The sequence below is a fragment of the Micromys minutus genome (genome assembly GCF_963924665.1).
Source record: "Micromys minutus genome assembly, chromosome: 30".
NCBI lineage: Eukaryota > Metazoa > Chordata > Mammalia > Rodentia > Muridae > Micromys > Micromys minutus.
Window position 1 is genome coordinate 19,876,373 of NC_137965.1, and position 19,372 is coordinate 19,895,744.

Here is a 19,372-nt window from a genome sequence, read left to right on the forward strand (position 1 = left end):
CTACCGTAGGGGGCATGAGCACCCCATGGGAACCATGTGAAGGTGGCATGTGTCAGGTGTGGAGAACAGCACACCACTCCCTACACCCTTAGGCCACACCTGTGGCTGGCCGTCTTCAATCCTGCCACATAGGAGGATGAGTCCAGCACTATGGGCATGTGCAATGTGACAGCCAGGGAGCACTCATCAGGAGCCTTACAGATGTGCTTTTCTTGAGCAGGGCTCTTTAGTCAGAAGCTGACTTTTGAAAATGGACTGTTGAAAATGAACTACAGTGGGGGAGATACCTGCCATAAGGTGTATCGGCGCTCCACAACCATCTTCTTCTACTGTGACCGGACTACTCAGAAGGTGAGCCTGTGTGGCACTCCCACAGGGAGCCCCAGCTTCCTCTGCCGGCCCCACTCCCACTGCTGTTCTTTCAGGGCTAGTCTCTCGGCGTCTGTAAGATGCATTCTTTACTGAGCACTTACTTGTTTGCGTGGCCGTCCTTCCTGTGCGCCCATGTTTACATATGTTCACCTTAACCTTTTCAGCCAGTGTTTCTGAAGGAAACTTTGGACTGCTCCTATTTGTTTGAGTGGCGAACACAGTATGCCTGCCCACCTTTCAATGTGACAGAGTGTTCTATCCAGTAAGTTCACATGTCTGTTGCCTTTTTGGATAGTCCTCCCTTGTAAAGGGGGTGTCTTGTTTCACAGGTAGTGTCTGGATAGTCCACCCACTTCTTTTCATACTGGGTAGATGGGCTGCAGATAGCCACATGCGGGGCTGGTATGTCAGGTGCACATGGAGGGGACAGAAACAGCTTGTAGCCTTCCCGGTTTGTAAGGATGGAGTGGCCTCAGGTCTAGACAACAGGAGGTTAGGTGAGGCAGCTTCTGGAAATGGCTGTGAGTACATATGTTCTGAGTGCCAGTGGTGACTTCTGTTGGCCACTGAGTTATAAGTCTCACTGGCCTGTGTGTGGACAAGCTTTTCCAGACTTGGCTTTTCAGGTAGTTCATTTTGTTGAAGTGAACGTTGGCTCGTCAAAGCTCAAGGCTTTGTCCTGCTCACTCTGTTTATGGAAAGTTATGTTCTACAGTAAAGCTTGATTCACAGGACATCAGAGACACATTGATGCTTGCAGGAGAGTGTCAGCATGTCACTGAAGCTAACTGGACTCTGATCATGGTGCTCTTTTTCCTGCAGGGATGGGGCTGGCAACTCCATTGACCTCTCCTCACTGTCAAAATACAGTGACAACTGGGAGGCTGTGACCAGGACAGGGGCCACTGAACATTACCTCATCAATGTGTGCAAGTCTCTGTCTCCACAGGCTGGCACAAGTGAGTAGTGATCCTCTCCTTGTAGGTGGTCCAGGATGAGCTTTCTGGAACAGACAGAGCAGAAGAGGCCTCACTGAAAGGAGTTTGGCCTAGGAGCCACAGGGGAAGGGCCTGAGGGTCTTGGTGATTGATTCCCATATGGCCTAGGCTCTGTTGATGCTGAGGACTCTGCAGGGAACTTATTAACCTTTCTAATCATGAGGACATGGCTGTGGGTAGAAATAAGGCAGGATGGGACACAGGAGGGGGTTAGAGATCCTTAGATGGCCCACTGTTTATCCCATTGGGGACGTTCGTACCATTTAGAGGGAGCTCCCTCAGAGCCTAGGAAGAGTGGAGACTAGAGAGAGACACAAGGGAATTGTGTCAGCAGTTTAACTATATCCTCAGCATGAATGGGAGTCTTGCTGTGTTTTTCTGGGCAGCCTATTAACTCTGTTCTATATTGGTACAGGGTTGGCTTTCCCTAAGGGCACATGACACACGTGCTTGGAGAACAGGAAATCAGCAGAGTTTCTAGTAATGTAGTGACTAAAGAGTGAGGATGTGGGCCCTAACATTGCTCCACTGCCGTGAGAACTCTGGCCTTACCATACACAGTGTTTAGAAATGATGGCTCGGGGTGGGGTAGAGCGAGTTGGATAATACCATACCTTAGGCTGCACTTTGCACTACAGGAGACTGCAGTCCCCTTAGGAGGCTCTGATTGTATCTTGTGTTGCAGAGCCATGCCCTCCAGAGGCAGCTGTTTGTCTGCTGGATGGTACCAAGTCTGTGAACCTTGGCAAGGTGAGGGATAGTCCTTACTGGGCAGGTGATATGACTGTCCTGAAGTACGTGGATGGTGACTTGTGCCCAGACAAAATTCGGAAAAGGTCAACCATTATTCGCTTCACCTGCAGTGAGAACCAAGTGGTGAGTTAATGGCACCCAGTAGGGTGTGGGACCCTGAACCAATGCCAGGCTGTCTTTGAGCACAAGCTAAAGAGGTCAGGGTGGTATGGTTGTGCTGCATGCTGGTACACGGGTTCCCTTGCTGATACACTTCCAGGTGAAGGGTTAGTTTATTCTTTTGAGTCTACTCCGGGTCCTTAAAGAACAGAAGGGCAGCTTACACTTGGCTGCTTGTCCCGGGTTTGTCAGCAAAATGCAGAGAGGAGACTGGAAGTGTGGAACCTGTGCAGGTGTTATGAATGCCTAGCTGAGCTGGCATCTCCTGAGCTGCCTCTGCCCTGGTTGTGGGTGTTGGCATCTGGCAGGTGTGGATAGCATGAGTAGCTTCTCTTAGATACATAGGAACTTACATGTTCTATTTATGGTGGGGCATATCTGTATTGGGGAAGCAGGGCCATCTCTAAGGGAACAGTTACCTTATGGGCCAGGGTCCAAGCTGCCTGACGTGGAGGGTGGTGGGCCTCTGGGCCTTAGTGGTGAGAAGGGTGCCGGAAGGAGGGCAGAGTTGGGCAAGTGGTCTCAGCTTCATAATGGTGGGAAGTGCCTGCCTGAGGTCAGGAGTGAGCTGTAGCCAGTGTCCAGAAGAGACCCACTCTTTTGAATGTAACAGGTATCCTCTAAGCACTTGGCCAGTGATTTGCTCATGGAGTTCTTTGCCTGGGCTCCCTGGGGCTATCATTAGAAAATGTCTGGCTCCCTTAGTTAGCTTGTGGTGGTCCCTGGGGTATTTTTCTGACTTACTTGTGTGAGGCTCACAGGCATGTTAAACACCTTTGATTTTCTTGACCTGTGCTTACCTCATAGAGACAACCCAAGACTTGCAGTATTCTGGGGCATAGATGGGCACCCCTTCTGTCAAGTGGGTTCTAAAGTGGGTTCTCTCTGCTTACCCTAGAACTCTAGGCCTCTGTTCATCAGTGCTGTGCAGGACTGTGAGTACACCTTCTCCTGGCCCACACCCGCTGCCTGTCCTGTGAAGAGCAACGTACATGATGACTGCCAAGTCACCAACCCCAGCACAGGTGAGGGGGGGACCCAGGAGACGCGTCTGTTGGTGCTGGGCATCTCTGGCCTTTTCTCCGCGTCTTGTATTCATCCTGTGGAGGCAGTTACCTTGTATCTCTCAAAGCCAGTCTCCATCTTGGTTCGTACTATGCTCCTGGCTTACTTGGCCACTACCATTGGCTACATCAGTGCTAGGTCTACAGAGCTGCCACCCTTCGGAGACAACAGGACAGTTACGAGAAGACCTCTGCCCTTCCTCTTTGCTAAGCACCTAGAGGAATGTGGGTGGCAGGCTGCTGACCATTGGAGAGATGCCTCAGTCCTCAGGAGTGACAGTGGCTGCTGTGGCACACAGAGGACTGAGATTGTGGTCCAGTGATGGGCAGGCACTGCTAGGGCTCTTGATTTGTGTGGGAAGAGTCAGATCCCCCACTGATTGGTCGACATGAGCTGGCTGGTAACAGGCCTCCCGGTCTGAGTGCTCTCTTCCCTTTCACTTGGCAGGCCACCTGTTTGACCTGACCCCCTTAAGTAGCAAAGTTGGTACCACAGCCTCCTACAGTGAGAAGGGGATGGTCTTCATGAGCGTCTGTGAGGAGAATGTGAACTGTGATCGTGGAGTAGGTGAGTGCCATAGCTTCCTTTGCCTGACTGCTGTCCCTGCTGTCCCTAGGGCTGGCCTCAGCCCCACCTCCACTTCCAAGACCCACACTTCTGGCCCTTGTAGTGGTTAGGAGATACTACATTCTTCTTGGAAATTAATTAGTCACTGACCCTTACCGGTGCTTTCCTGTGCTGCAGGGGCCTGCTTTGGACAGACCAAGATCAGTGTGGGCAAGGCCAACAAGAGGCTGAGCTACAAGGACCAGGTCTTACAGTTGGTGTATGATAATGGGTCCCTATGCCCCTCCAAGTCAGGCCTGAGGTACAAGAGTGTCATCAGCTTCGTGTGCCGACCCGAGGCTGGACCCACCAACAGGCCCATGCTCATCTCCTTGGACAAGGCCACATGCACACTCTATTTCTCCTGGCACACACCCCTGGCCTGTGAGCAAGCGGTGAGTGTGCCTGGGCCTGGTAGGGTTGTGGTAGTGCCTGTGTCAGGGAGCTGCTCCCGCTCTTCACTGTGCTGGTTCCTAGCAGTCCAAGGCTGGGTGGCCTCGGTCAGTCTTCCTTGGGTTTTATTTTATTTTTTGTTTTAACACTTCTTTTCTCCCTCTTTTGGGGATGGGGTTCTTACACTATATCCAAGGCTGGATAGAGTGAGCCTTCAACTCACTCTGTAGTCCAGGCTAGCATTGAATGTGACAGTTCTCCCACCTTACCCCCCTGAGTGCTGCTGGGACGGTAGACATGGTCCATCATACCTGTGTTTAGCTTTTGAAGCTAACTGTCATGGTCGCCAGGAAAAAAAAAATTGCAGACTCAAATGTAGTCTTTTGTTTTGAACAGACGGAATGTACTGTGCAAAATGGAAGCTCGATTATTGACCTATCCCCTCTCATCCACCGCACTGGTGGCTACGAAGCCTATGATGAAAGTGAGGATGACACCTCTGATACCAACCCTGACTTCTATATCAACATCTGCCAGCCTCTGAATCCCATGCATGGAGTGGCCTGCCCCGCAGGTGCCGCAGTGTGCAAAGTTCCCGTGGACGGGCCCCCCATAGTAAGTGTGTACTGCCAGAGTTGGGAATCGTTTGAAGTCATAGCCTGTGTGCTGGGCCTTGTGCTTCCAGAGGAGTATGCAGAGAGGGTAGAGAGTGCAGGCTCAGATGGCTAAGTGTGAGAATTAGTGTGAGAGAGTGCATGGAGCTGCCAACCAGAAAGTCTGAGCTGCTTGAAAATTGAATAGCTGCTTTGATTTGCTTTTTAAAAAAATACATATGCATGTGTAAGTGTATGCTACACATATATTTAGCCCGTGAAGGCTAGAGCAGGTGTTTGTGTGAGTGTGTGCTATACATGTATGTAGCCTGTGGAGGCTAGAGCAGGGGTTTGAGTTACAGGCACTTGTGAGCTGCTTGATGTTGGTGCTAGGATGGGAACTTGAACGTCCTCTAGAAGAGACCGGTGTCCCTCTCATACATTTGGAGATTGGGGGTCATATGACAGGCATTAACTGTTTTTAGGGTTATTTTTGATTAGTGTGGGCATCTCTCCAGACCCCTCAGATCACTGTCTTTTTAAAAGACTTTTTTTTTTTTGATTACATGTATATGTTTCTGCATGTAGGTCCAGGTATCCAGCAGGCACTGGGTCCCTTAAGCTCTAGCTACAGGGGGTTGGGAGCTGCCTGATGTGGGTGCTGGGAACTGAACCCCAGTCCTGTGCTAAAGCAGTGAGCGCTTCCTAACCATTGTGCCATCTCTCCAGCTTCCCATTCTATAAGAGCCTCAGGGCTAAACCTCAGGTTAACACAGAGCAAGCATCCAGGGCACCGGCAGAGCTTGTACTTCTGTTTCAAGTACTTATGTAATTAAAAGGCTTAAGGGACACAAGCTCTTTCTAGTAATGAGTGACAATTACACCAATTATGGTAATAACTAAATATTCTGCCCTGAAAAGTTTTGGTATAGATTCGGATGTGTGGAGTTGTATTTGTGGTTTGCCAAGCCCTTATGATGTAGAAATCACCACGTTGTGAGTTGTGTTGGGGGACATTAGTTGTCCTTTTAAAAGTGACATGAAGTGTAGTCATGTCAAGGCATGAGCTACATTTTAATAGGAAGTTCTTCAGTAGCATCCTGACACCACACACGGCCTGGCAATCATTTCCCAGAAGCCCGGTCTGCTGAGTTTTCCTGCTTGGCCATCCTTTGTCTGATTAAAATTTTGCTTAGGTTTTTTGATTGGTGAAGGTATTACTTCATATGCTCTCAACATGCCCCATAGCAATGACCCACACAACAGACATGCTCATGCATGCACTCATGCTCATGCTGGTATGAACATACTGCCACACACACACAGACACACACACACACACACACACACACACACAGAGAGAGAGAGAGAGAGAGAGAGAGAGAGGCATGTTTCTTGTCCATCTGCCTTTTATTCATTCATTTACTCAGAACTGACTGAAGAGGTATTGTGTGTGTCTACCACTGTCCTAAGCAACATGTTGTGAGGGAGAGTTGTCCCCTCTGTGGACATTCCCAACAGGCACTGCTGAGCTGAGTAAGGGGCAATCTCAGGGCAATGTGGATATCAGACACTAGGGAGGGCCTCACCCAAGTTCCTGCCTTTCTCCTTCTGAGCCTGGGGCTATGGAGTTGTTCTGAATGAGGACAGAAGTCCCTGGTGCTCAGAATCTGAAAGCTGAGCTTGAGTAGGAGTGCCCTTGGCTTCTGTGCGTGTGTCTGTGGTATCTCTGCATGCTGGTGACCTGTTTGCATCCCAGTCACAAAGCAGTGCAGGTGTGTCTTCAGAGGCTGACAGTGGAGAGCTGCTGCAGTCCCGTGAGAGTTCCTAATCTGCCGCCCTTCGAGTGGTTCCTCAGCACCGTTGGCTTCCTCTGTTCCAGGATATTGGGCGAGTCTCAGGCCCTCCAATATTCAATTCCGTGGCGAATGAAGTCTACCTGAACTTTGAGAGCAGCACTCCTTGCTTAACGGACAAATACACGAACTATACCTCACTCATTGAGTTTCACTGCAGGAGAGGAGTCAGCATGGTGAGTGCCCGCCCCTGTCAGCTTCACTCAGAACACCCAAAACATGACTCGGGGCGTGAGTAGGTCTGAGTTAACAGGGATGCTTTTTAAACCCATGTTTTCCTTGGCCACAGGGAACTCCTAAACTGATCAGGGCCAACGACTGTGACTTTGTGTTTGAGTGGGAGACTCCGATTGTCTGTCCTGACGAGGTGAAGACACAGGGTTGTGCTGTAACAGATGAGCAGCTGCTCTATAGCTTCAACCTGACCAGCCTTTCCACAAGCACGTTCAAGGTGAGGCTGCCTCCCATAGCCGTACCAGCCTCCTGAGGGCTAAGGTGCTCTCACACAGGGCTGGGCAGAAACCAGAACCAGTGAGGCAGGCAGTGGAGTTCTGTGACACAGGTAGATAAGAGGCAGAGTGATTTGAGTTCATGCATTGGAACACAGACCCTGGGCCAGGGCAAGATTAGGGTGGTTACAGGAAGCCACAGAGACAAGTGGGTAAGCGGCGTTGTGTAGAGCCTTTCATACATGTATGTATCTGTGGGCCGGGGCTGTCAGCAAGCCTGGTGAGTGCTGAGTTCTGAACCTTTCTCAGGTTGGCGCCTGCAGTTCAGAGATAGTTTTCTTCTGCATGGGTGCAGTGAGTAAGGAAAGCAAGGCCCATGTTCACATGTGGGTTGTCAGCTCTGTATCCCAGCTGAGAAATTGCTGGAGAAGAAGGCAGGAGGAGCCTGGACTCAGAGCAGCAGAGTCTAGCTGGAGAGGACAGTTGGGCAGCACTATTGGCTGCCTGGACTACCAGGAAGAGAACAAGACAGAAAAGAGACTGGCCCAGGATGATGGTGGGATGGCTTCTAGTGGCCAGAGGAGGCTGCCTAGAGGTTGCCTCTAGAGGTGCCTTGGCCCAGGAAAACAGCAGGGAGTCATGGTCCTATTCAGGTACAGGAATGTGAACTGTAGAAGCTTGTTCTCTGTTCACATCTGTCCATAGTCACACATCGTTCTTTGTGCAGGTTACTCGGGACACTCACACATACAATATAGGGGTGTGCACAGCAGCAGGTGGCTTAGACCAGGAAGGCTGCAAGGATGCCGGTGTCTGTCTACTCAATGGGAACAAAGGAGCTTCTTTTGGGCGCCTAGCATCGATGCAGCTGGATTACAGGCACCAGGATGAAGCAGTCATTCTGAGCTATGTGAATGGTGATCTTTGCCCCCCAGGTAAGCCATCACCGTATGGTCAGTTCTAAACAAATTAAACTTAGCAGGAAAATACTTGAATGAAGCTTTGAATCTGTGAGCACTGTACCCTGCCACACCACCTTTCCTGGTGTGAATGCCTGTGCCTGGAACATGCTGCTGTCTGTTGCTTGTCTGTCTGGGTGAATCCTGGCTAGTAGGGCAAGTACCCAGCTTCTTAAGGAGTCCTTGGGTGTCGGTATCTAGTAAGGCACAGCTGATGCCTTGATTCTGTGTATGATCCGAGCTTCTTTCCTTCCAGAAACAATCGATGGCGAGCCCTGCGTCTTCCCCTTCATTTACAAAGGGAGGAGCTATGACGAGTGTGTATTAGAGGGACGAACGAGACTGTGGTGCAGCAAAACTGCAGATTACGATCGTGACCATGAGTGGGGATTCTGCAGACAGAGTGAGTGGGGGAGGGGAGCGGGTGTTCTGTGGATGGCCGAGCTAACTGAGGCCGTGATTCTTAAGTTTTGTTCTTGTTAACTACAGCAAGCATTTACTGCTCCCAGGGATGGCAGGGCAAATGAGTATGGAAGGCACAGTGTGGCTGTGGTGAGGATGGTGCTGGGTACTAATCTGGGTCCACTCAGTAGCTGCAGGAACTGCTCACACACCAGCGTTCAGCTCTGGTTGACATTCACGCCTCAGCCAGACTCTGCTGGGTCTGCAGGGTAGCTAGTGAGTGTTGAGTCACTGACACATTGTTGTGTAGCTGGTGTAGGGCTTGTGGGGCAAGAGTGATATGGCTCCTTTATGACTTAGGGTGAAAGGGGAGTGGTATGAAGGCCTGACACTGTGGTTCACTGAGTGACTCAGGACAAGTGTCTGACTCATGAGAGACGACTCGCTCCAAATCTTCTGTGGGTATCACTGAAACTTTGAGGTTGTTACAGATGTTTGGCTGATTCTTTAAATTCTTGTCATTGTCAGTGTGTAGCTGAGTGCTGAATGCTTTCCCAGGAGGTATCTTGGTGTGATCTGAGGGAACTGAGTCTGTATGTGGATAGATCTTCAGGAGTGAGACAAACTATGGCCAGGTTGCACTGGGAAAATGGCCAGGAGTGCCCTAGGTCTAACCTTTGCATGGTTAACCTCCTCAGGCGATAGCTACCGGATGTCTGCGGTCATATTTACATGTGATGAAGATGAAGATATTGGAAGGCCAGAAGTGTTCAGTGAAGATCGTGGGTGTGAGGTGACATTTGAATGGAAAACAAAAGTTGTCTGCCCTCCGATGAAGATGGAGTGCAAGTTCGTTCAGAATCATAAAACCTATGACTTGCAGTTGCTCTCATCCCTCACAGGGTCCTGGGACTTTGTACATGATGGATCCTCGTAAGTATGCCACTGCCTGTGGTCCCTCAAGTTTGTAAAGACAGGAATATCACATACCTGTGTGGTTTGGGACTCTCACGGAGACTGGAGCCCTGATGATTGTGAAGGGCTTCCTGGTGCTCAGGTTTGAGGGCAGGATAGGTTTTTTGAGACTGTTGCCAGCTGTTCTTTAGCTTTTGCCTTTTGAACTAATCACACTGACTGTTCCATGTGGGGAGTGCCTGCTCCGTCGGGTACCCTGAGCCTTACAGGTCCTGCTGCAAATCAGGCTGTGACTTGGGGGACTTGGGTGAGTGCCTGCTGTATCTGCACAGCCTTCTCTCTCCTCTGCACTATGTCAGGGCGACATGGGGACATGTCACTGCATATGAGCTTGGTGAGTCAGCGACTCTGTATGGCATTTCTTCTGTACCCGCAAGGCTCTCAGGGAGTCACCTTCCAAGGTAGCATGGCGTACACAGGTCTCTCCAGTGTCCCAGAATAGCAGTCTTACATGTCCTTTTTCTGCACCCTTTGTGCCACTCTGTAGGTACTTTATCAATCTGTGCCAAAGAGTATATAAAGGTCCCCTGGACTGCTCCGAAAGAGCCAGCATTTGCAAGAAGACTGCCACTGGTCAAGCTCAGGTTTTGGGGCTTGTTCATACACAAAAACTGGAAGTCATAGGTAAGGGTCTCAAATGTTTATCCTTGGTTCTGTTGCTGCATCAAGATTGGCAAGGTGAGGCTGTCCCTGGTGTGACGGAGAAAGTGCCCGAGCTTTGGAAACTTCAGGGGCTGATCCTGGGACTAGTTGAAGCATTTCCACCCACTTTCTGGAACATGAAGTATGTGCTATTTTGTACTCTGAGGCACAGGCAAACTGTTTAAAGCACCTTTGGTGATCGTGTTCTGGCTGTGCATTGGTTTCTAAATGTCTGTCTGCACACATCTAAGAAAGCTACAGTTGCACAGGACATGGTAGATGGCCTGTGTTTCCTCAAGCACTTGGATAATAATCACGACACTCTACAGCAGTTTAAATACAAGCTCGCCAAGGGGAAGGCATCTGCCGTTAAAAGGACAGGCATACTTTCCCAGCTAAGGGAAAACACAGTAACAAGGCTGTGTTGGGTACTGGACATTTTGTTCTGTTTTTAAGGCTAGAGTAGGATTCTGATTGAAGTCCAAGGCGACAGGGTATTAGACTAGAGAGGGAATTCTAAGGAAATCCCCATGGCCTTTACCCACATACTCGGGTTCTAAGAAAGTGGCCCCTCTTTGAGAATTAAATTCCCAACACATGAACCAAGGTGGGCAAACTTGCATCTCAGGAATCTTCTATTTCCGATTCCTGACTACTGTGGCATTGGGTGCTAATTATATAGGTGTGGCCATGGAGGGTTAGCATTTCTGAGGATCCAGGAAGCTCGTGGTTTTGCTGTCTCCTTGGTAATGGTGGCCTGGGCGTATGGGCCAGTAACTGCCATTGTGTACAGAAGACACCTCTGGAGAGCTGACACTTGCTTTTGCAGTAGGCTTTGCTCTGCAGTGCACTAGAGATAACGCCAGCTCATTGTCTCGTGTTCCAGATGAAACGGTCATTGTCACTTACTCGAAAGGCTATCCTTGTGGTGGGAATAAGACTGCATCCTCTGTAATCGAATTGACCTGTGCGAAGACTGTGGGCAGGCCTGCATTCAAGAGGTGAGCCGCCTGCGGGCACACTGTGGCTCTTGGCCTCCCCCCATTCCCACGTGGGCGTTCTCCCACAGGAGGCATCCCTACCCCCACCATAACAGGGCCACCTCGGCCTTTTAGCCCAGTTTGCCTTAAGAGACACACTCCTGAACCAGCTTTGGAGCTGCTGATGCTAGACTGAGCAGTGCAGAGCTGGCTGCTGCCCCTCAGTGTCGTGGCAGAATTAAGGGGATGCTGATTGCACCAGCAAGCAGGTTCTGGGCTTGAATGATTGCATAGTGCGGTCCAGGCAGTTGTTGGGTGGTGTTAGGGGGATTGTGGCCAACAGGGGGAGCATGTGAGCTGCTCTTTTGGAAACTGCTTTGAAAAGGGCCTTTCTAACTTCTGAGACTAAGGTACTACTTGTAAAAGTCTAGGTGCAGACTTTCCAGCTTTGTAGGTGAAGATATTTTTATTGAGTTTTGTTTTTCTATACAGTGGTGGGGGTCGAACCTAGGGCCTCATGCAAACCAGGCAAGTGCTTTGCTCTTGGGCAGTTTTTCCAGCTGTCTTGTTATTTTGAGACGGGATGACACTAAAGTGTCCAGGTTGGCCTTGGATTTTTTCTGTAGCTGTGACAGGCACTTGCCACCTCTCACCTCTGCCTCCTCAGTGGCTGGAATCACTGTCCCCAGGGCCAGCATGTCTGTTTACCATTCAGACTTCTTGTGGGCCTCTCCAGTGGTGTGCCTTGCAACCTTTCTGTGCAAGGCCCGGTGGTAACCATGTCTGCTCCCTCTCAGGTTTGATATTGACAGCTGCACCTACTACTTTTACTGGTACTCACGGGCTGCCTGTGCTGTGAGGCCTCAGGAGGTGAACATGGTAAATGGAACTCTCACCAACCCTGTGACTGGCAAGAGCTTCAGCCTCGGGGAAATTTACTTTAAGTAAGTGGAAGATTGCCTCTTTGGCACTGACACACACTCAAAGTGAACAAATGTAAGTCTTGTAAGCGGTCTGTGTGCTTCAGCTACAGTTGGGAACTGATCAAGTATGACTTAAACCAAGCAAAAGGACTACTTCTTTGTCATTTGACACTCAGTGGTGAATTCATCACAAAAAGCAGTTTCCCTCTCCCCACACTGCTGGAAAGCCCAGGGGCTGGAGCCAGGGCTCTCGGAACAAGGAATCTTCTGGGCTGACCAGCATGTTAGCTAAAAGTGCAGGTCCATTTCTTAGCCGTGTCGTGGGCTGTTTAGGGGTCTGACGGCAGAGTACACTGCATGTGTTGTCGCAGTGTATGAGAGAAATGCGGTCATCCCAGGAGATGACACTGGGTAGGCAGATGACTACAGCCCTGCCTGGCCTGTGAAGGAGTCTGACCACTGCACTCTCCCTGCCTCAGGCTGTTCACCGCCTCTGGGGACATGAGGCCCAATGGGGACAACTACCTGTATGAGATCCAGCTCTCCTCCATCAGTAGTTCTTCTAATCCTGCGTGCTCTGGTGCCAACGTCTGTCAGGTGAAGCCCAATGACCAGCATTACAGCAGGAAAGTAGGCACCTCTGACATGACCAAGTACTACGTCCAAGGTAACTTGCAGCTTCCTGTTAGTGTACAGCTTTTCAAAGGGAGAGCTTCGCATGCTTGTCCACGAGCCCACTGCATGGAAATCTGACTGGTTTCAGCTCCCTTTGTGAGCTGGTGCTACTCTGGGGGGCAAAGGCAGGAGACAGTCACAGGTCACACTGTCTGTAGTCTGACATTAAATGCTGCTTCCTCATTTACAAATTGCAAGGAATGTCAGAGAGGGGCAAGAGGGAGCTGGTTAAGTAGATAAGGGTCCTGGCTTATCTTTCACCATATAATTCTTGTAATTTTTTTTTTAACTGTGTGACCCCATTAACTTAAAATAGCATTTCCACATGATCAAGAGAACATGGGCTGATAGAGTGAGGTTAGATCAGGGTCCCTTTGTTTCTGACACCAAGGACTAGCTCAATGCATTTTCACTTTAATCCCATTTGGAAATGTGATTGGGCACTCTTGGGGTCAGCTGGAAGCTGGTGTCTTCATGTGTACCGTTGATTGCAGTAGATGTTTAGACGGTAGTCACTCACAGAAGGGGTGGGGTAGGCACAGATCTTCCTCTGGCCTTTCCTATGGAGCAGCCGTCCCCATAGTGATGTGTGATGTCTGACACGCATTGCCGGCCATGTGTGTTTGCTGAGCTCAAGTGTCTAGGCACAATTAGTTGGTGCCCTGGTGGTGAGTCACTCTTCAGGTAGAATAAGACCTCCTGGCCAGCATTCATAAGTCCTGCTAGTAGTCAAGGACAAGGCCAGACCGCATGTTAGATGAGGTTAAAGTCATTGCTTGCCGAGGATGCTGTGTAGAGCCATGAAGGCAGAGTGCACACGGGGCTTTTAAAGGGTTTGCACACTAACATTAAGCCTATGCTAACTTTGACACACCATGAAAGTATCCACTTGGTGGGTGCTAATGGTCTATGGTGTCTCCTTTCCTGTGTGACAGACGGCGATCTGGATGTGGTGTTTACCTCTTCGTCTAAGTGTGGGAAAGATAAGAGCAAGTCTGTTTCTTCCACCATCTTCTTCCACTGTGACCCTCTGGTGAAGGATGGGATCCCAGAGTTCAGTCACGAGACTGCTGACTGCCAGTACCTGTTCTCCTGGTACACTTCTGCCGTGTGTCCTCTGGGGTGAGTGTGATGCCCATGTCCTTCTCTTCACACGTTCAAGAGAAGCATGTGTGTGTCTTCTAGTGTAACGCTGGGGGATCTAGATGTGCCCAGCAGATTAGCTTGCTGCTGTCTGGTCTGTGGCATTGTTACTGCTGTGCCTCCTCCAGCATCCTCTGTGTTCTCTAGTGTGCACTTGACATGACAAAGCTTCAGTTCAGTTGGAGAAAAGCGTTTTCTATGTTGGGATAAATGACAGACTCCCTCTGAATGCCTTTAGAGTACATTCCAGAGGCTGGGTTTGGTGGGCAGCAGGGGGAATGTGCTGCTTGGAGGCCTCCAGGCCAGAGAGCCAGGAAACTGTGGTGGTCTTGTGTCCGGGGTTATATTGCATGTGGAAACTAAAACCCACTTATTTGTAAGTAATCCTTAGTTTCATTGAGAAACCAAAGGTAGAATTTGAAGAAATTTTAGAGCTAACCTGTCTTAGATATCCCCCCTACCCAGAAGCCTCTTGGACTAGCTCCTAAGGTGATATAGAAGCCCTGCTTTTTGCCTGGCCCATAGGGTTTTACAGGCTGTGCAGACCCACAGGAAATGATGTCCTTGGCTGGTCCATGTCTTCATCTTCTAGTACTGATCCCTGAAGCAGTACTGTCTGCCAGTTGGCCTGTTGCTGACTGCTTTAAATGAAATCTCAGGACATTCCACACGTTATTTTCTATGCCTAGTGGATGACGTGTCCTGGGCTGGGGCTGACTCACCTAGTGTTTGCTCTGTAGGGCGGGTTCCTGGGAGTGTTGTCATACACACTTTCTGACACAGCTGCCTCTCCTCCCTTACGATTTCTTTCTAGTGAGGACTTTGATGATGACAGTGCTGTGCCAGAGTATAAGGGACTCTCAGAGCGGACTCAGGCCGTTGGGGCCGTCCTCAGTCTTCTCCTGGTGGCGCTGACTGGCTGTTTGCTGGCCTTGCTGCTTCACAAGAAGGAGAGAAGGTAAGAAGGGCAACACAGTAGGAGGGCTGGGTTGGGTGGGGTCAGGCCAGGCTGGGCGGGCTAGTAGTACATCAAATCTTGGACACAGGCTTGGGTTTTGAGCCTGACATAGCAAACATCTAGATTCAAAATTCAAAACACAGTCACTATTGCCTTTTAATGTCTCCATTTCCATGACCTAGCATGAGATTGCTCAGAACTTTGATACTGTTCATAGATGCTGGTGTGGCTCTAGTTCACACTGGGTGTGAACACCACAGGCTTCTCACTGGTGCTGCTGACTCTAAGACATGTAGGCCTTGTGTGAAGTTAAAAAACTAATAAATTAAGAATCTTTTGTGAGCAGACTTTTATACTGATCAGCTGACCCTCCTTCCCCATGTCACAAAAAGCAAGCATTTATTAAGCACCTGCTGTATGTCAGGAATACTCTTCTGTTGACTTTGCTTTGCTAGGTCGTATGACTGCATTTTTTTTTTATCAGCTTTTTATGTCACATGTTAGGCCCTTGGGAAGTGGTTGAGGGTACTGAGTAGAACCAACCACACTCAGAAATGAACTCAGAGGCAGGGGTGGGCGCACACCTGCAGGAGCCAAGATCAGAGCAGTCTGAGCAAATGGAAGGTGTGTTCCTGCTGCTAACCTTGTGGATCTTAGGGGGCAGCAAGACTCATTTCTCTGCCTGGTGCTAAGCCCTGGGGTTCAGGTTGTGCCTTCGGTTACTTGTTATTCATCCCGAATGACCCGCCCTGGGAGGGCTGTGTTTGTGGGACACAGTCTCAGGAGTTGCACAGACTAGACTCAGGGCCAGACAACTGGGTCCCTTGTCTCTGCTCATTCTGCTGTGGATTTACTGTGACTTCCATTTTGACAGGGAACTTGTGATAAACAAGCTGACCAGTTGCTGCAGAAGAAGCTCGGGCGTGTCCTACAAGTACTCAAAGGTATTGTCCACTGAGTGGGGCAGCTGCTGGCTGCAGGGTTGCTCAGTGCTGCCTGAGCTCATCCTGCATGCTGGTAAGAGTGGCTTGGCATGGGGAAGAAACCACACCCTGACAGCACTTCTGTGGACTTTCTGCCTTCAAGCTTCTTGCAGTACAGTTGGGGCAGACGGCCTTTATCTCATCTGATATCTAGCTCTCCCAGGCTTTGGGTAACTTTTTAAGACAATAAAAGGCCATAGTGCTGGGATTTCTGCACTTCTGGCATTTGGGTAGTTTCATGTAAGCTTTGAAGAGAGGCCAGTCAGAGGCCACAGATGTGCTGTGAGTTCTCATACACAGTCAAATCACTCCTTAAACTAAACAGGCTGGGAAGATGGCTGAGTTGGTAAAGTGCTTGAAAAGGACCAGAGTTCAGTCCTCCAGAACCTATGTTTTAAAACCAACAAAACAATAACAGCAACCATAACTCAAGTTAGAATCCCAGCAGGTAGGGAATTCAAAACTGGCGAATCTCTGGGCCTGTGTGGCGGCCGGCCAGCCTTGTCTGCTCAGTGAGCTCTAAGCCAATCTGAGACCTTGTCTGCAACCAAAGCAAAACAGAAAAACCAAGGTGGATAGGCACCCAAGCCTTTACTGTGTACACACTCAGGTACACCTGCACACATTTGGCATACACATAAATATTTAAAATTTAAAAGTTAAATGCTGTAATATAAGTAAGCCCTTCCTGTGGCTTCTCCCACACCCTGGATGCTCTGTCCCTAGTGCACAGTGGCCCAGGAGAGTCCCTCTCTGCCAGTACTGCTGACCAGTTATGAGCCATGTCAGGTCCCACCTGCCTGGACTGCTCTTGCCGATGGCTCTGCTTTGCAGGTTCGCATCTTGTTATGCCCCAGAGAGAGGCCCTGGGGTGGCCTGTATTGGGGGAGCTCTCAAGCAGCAGACAGGTATCTTTGCTGAGTCTCACTGTCTCTGCTTTGTTCCCTCTCAGGTCAACAAGGAGGAGGAGACAGATGAGAACGAGACAGAATGGCTGATGGAAGAGATCCAGGTGACAACCCCCAGACCAAGCAAGGATGGGCAGGAGAATGGCCACATCACCACCAAGGCAGTGAAAGCAGATGCTCTCACTTCCCTCCATGTGGATGACCAAGACAGTGAGGATGAGGTCCTGACCGTCCCAGAGGTGAAAGTTCACTCAGGCAGAGCTGCCGAGGTTGAAAGCCCACAGCCCCTGAGAAACCCACAGCTCACGGTCCTGAAGGAAATGGAGGGTGAGAGGCTGGGGCTGGGGCTGGTCCGAGGTGAGAAGGCCAGAAAAGGGAAGTACAGACCTGCACAGCGCAAGCCAACAGGCCCTGCCAAGCTGGTGTCCTTCCACGACGACAGCGACGAAGACCTCTTACACATCTAACTCCGTGGTGCCTACAGGAGAAGGTGGAGCCATGGACAGCCAAGCACCTCCAACCAAATAAGACTTCAGCTCGATGATGCGTCTGTCATTTTGCCTTTAACAAAACTGCTTCAAAGGGAAGAGTTTCTGTAATAGGGGGAGAGGATGGGGGAGGTGGGCACCACTCCTTCATGATCGTTTACAGTCAATGGAACAAGTTGTTGCTTGAATTGGCCAAAGGGCGGTACTTTGTGCCCAGGGTTTTGCCCCACGTCCTCATTTACAATCATAGTTGCTGTGTGCTTCCAACAGGTGCCCAGGCCACATGCATCTCACAACAGAGGGCTGTGTTTGAAAAAAACCCTTGCTGCTTTAGACCCTATAGGGTGACCATTTATATTTTTAGCATTGTAATTCTCTCCCCCTATTTATTGACTTTGACAATTACTACTCAGGTTTGCGATAAAGGAAAACAAAACAAAACCAAACCAGTTTCTTCTGCCAACAAGGGCATAAGGTGAGGCTGGCAGTAAACTGGAGCCGTCATCCATGGCTCCTGACTGGTCCTTGATGCACACTTTAGTGAGCTGCAGTATTCTATTCTTCGCTTTGCATTTTGTAAGGGCACACACACATGCACAGGTCCCTGAGTGCCTCTGTCTGGGAAGGCCCACCTGCTCCGTGCCCTACCTCATCTTTGTAGCTGCAGCTCTTTGCACGAATCCTTCTGGGTGTTCTTTTGCCAGCTGGTGAGTGCCAGCATCTCACCCAGAGGTGGGTGTTTGTGCATGTGATGGAGGAGCTGCACTTCAGGTCTGGGCTGTAGGTTCATCTCTTCAGGTCTCATACCACCTTTACTGTGCTTTTTGCTTTTTGCTTTTTTTTTTAAGGGGGAAAATGTTTATCACCCATTCCACCTATAAGAAGCCTTAATTTGCACAGGGTGACTTACAGACACCGTGGAACACGGTGGGCCAGTGTTGTGTGTGGGCCTGTGCTAGGGCAGTGTCCCAGGATGGAAGGGCAGGCCCAGTCCACTGGCTGTGGACTCTTTTTTTTTTTTCTTTCTTTTTTTTGACGTGTTTAATGACTTCTCACATTATAGAGTTGTATGTACGCGGTACTTACATACCCCAAAGCAAAGTACCTGCCGAATTTCTTGGTTTATGCCTGATTTTGCTAGCTTATTGATTTCACATTGAGTGTATTTTTAAAATTTGATTTTTTCTTCATTTTTTAATCAACTTTACTGTACTATGAAGTATTCAATTTCAATAAAAATAAATTATTAACCAGGTGTGAGTGATTCACCCCACCCCACCCCCTGATTATGATAACTTGCTGAGCTAGTGGCCATTCAGAATGCTTGGCTTTAATTTCTGTTTATATTTCAGAAAGCATTTGTAGGTCTGTCTTTAGCTTTACCTGGATATCAGGGCTACACTCTCCCCATAAAAGCCTCTGCTTCTTTGCTCTTTCTGTCTGCCAAAGCAAAACTGCCATTCATTTCCAGTGAGCACAAAAGCCCAGTCCTGAGTGAATGCATGATTTGTTACTTAACTCACTGAGAGTTGACCTGGAATCAGAAAGTCTCCATAACTCATCCCCGTAGTCTGAAGCTTCTATCGACTAGTTAAAGATACCAGACACAATTCACGTGTATCACTCCAAATGCCTAGGGTGTGAATTCTCTGTGTCCAGTGTGTGTGTGTTCTGTGCACTGCCACTGGGTACCTCGTAAGTCAGTAGTTATGTGAGTTGTCAGATCAGCCCTGCTGTGGTGCTTATATACAAACTGGTATGTGTACGCACACAAACACACACACACCTTGAACATGTGCAGTTTTGGATCCCACCTTCATCCGAGTGCTGGGATTATACACATATGTTACCATGCCTGTGTCTTGTGCTTTGGTATGAGACAAACTCTGATGTTCTCTCCAGGGGCTGTTCTTCCAGCCATTTTCCCTTCCTGTCCATACACGGGTAGGGGGATTTGCAGAGGTCTGCCATTTGCTAAGCTCAGTGGCTGAGTAAGGTGCTGGCCCTCAGTGTGGAAGAGGGGGTGCTAAGTGGTATGGATGCTTCCGCCCTGACTTCCCTTCAGCCTCTTGAGAATATAGAGCAATGATCC

The 19,372-nt window shown here is 49.5% G+C and overlaps 1 protein-coding gene across 2 annotated transcripts in view; it reads left to right on the forward strand.

The window, feature by feature from the left end:
- Window positions 1–18,535, forward strand: part of IGF2R (insulin like growth factor 2 receptor) — a 79,694-nt gene extending 61,159 nt beyond the window's left edge. For both annotated transcript variants that reach the window (XM_080941859.1, XM_080941860.1), the window contains 21 exons: window positions 221–351; window positions 537–634; window positions 1,195–1,331; window positions 2,056–2,246; window positions 3,181–3,307; window positions 3,795–3,914; window positions 4,092–4,348; window positions 4,743–4,961; window positions 6,822–6,971; window positions 7,085–7,246; window positions 7,972–8,179; window positions 8,460–8,606; window positions 9,304–9,538; window positions 10,068–10,204; window positions 11,109–11,223; window positions 12,000–12,146; window positions 12,605–12,792; window positions 13,736–13,922; window positions 14,758–14,901; window positions 15,776–15,845; window positions 16,837–18,535. In XM_080941859.1, the coding sequence (XP_080797985.1) occupies window positions 221–351; window positions 537–634; window positions 1,195–1,331; window positions 2,056–2,246; window positions 3,181–3,307; window positions 3,795–3,914; window positions 4,092–4,348; window positions 4,743–4,961; window positions 6,822–6,971; window positions 7,085–7,246; window positions 7,972–8,179; window positions 8,460–8,606; window positions 9,304–9,538; window positions 10,068–10,204; window positions 11,109–11,223; window positions 12,000–12,146; window positions 12,605–12,792; window positions 13,736–13,922; window positions 14,758–14,901; window positions 15,776–15,845; window positions 16,837–17,259 (3,593 nt within the window). In that variant the 3' untranslated portion in view covers window positions 17,260–18,535. The remainder of the gene's footprint in view (window positions 1–220; window positions 352–536; window positions 635–1,194; window positions 1,332–2,055; window positions 2,247–3,180; window positions 3,308–3,794; window positions 3,915–4,091; window positions 4,349–4,742; window positions 4,962–6,821; window positions 6,972–7,084; window positions 7,247–7,971; window positions 8,180–8,459; window positions 8,607–9,303; window positions 9,539–10,067; window positions 10,205–11,108; window positions 11,224–11,999; window positions 12,147–12,604; window positions 12,793–13,735; window positions 13,923–14,757; window positions 14,902–15,775; window positions 15,846–16,836) is intronic.
- Window positions 18,536–19,372: the final 837 nt, after the last annotated feature.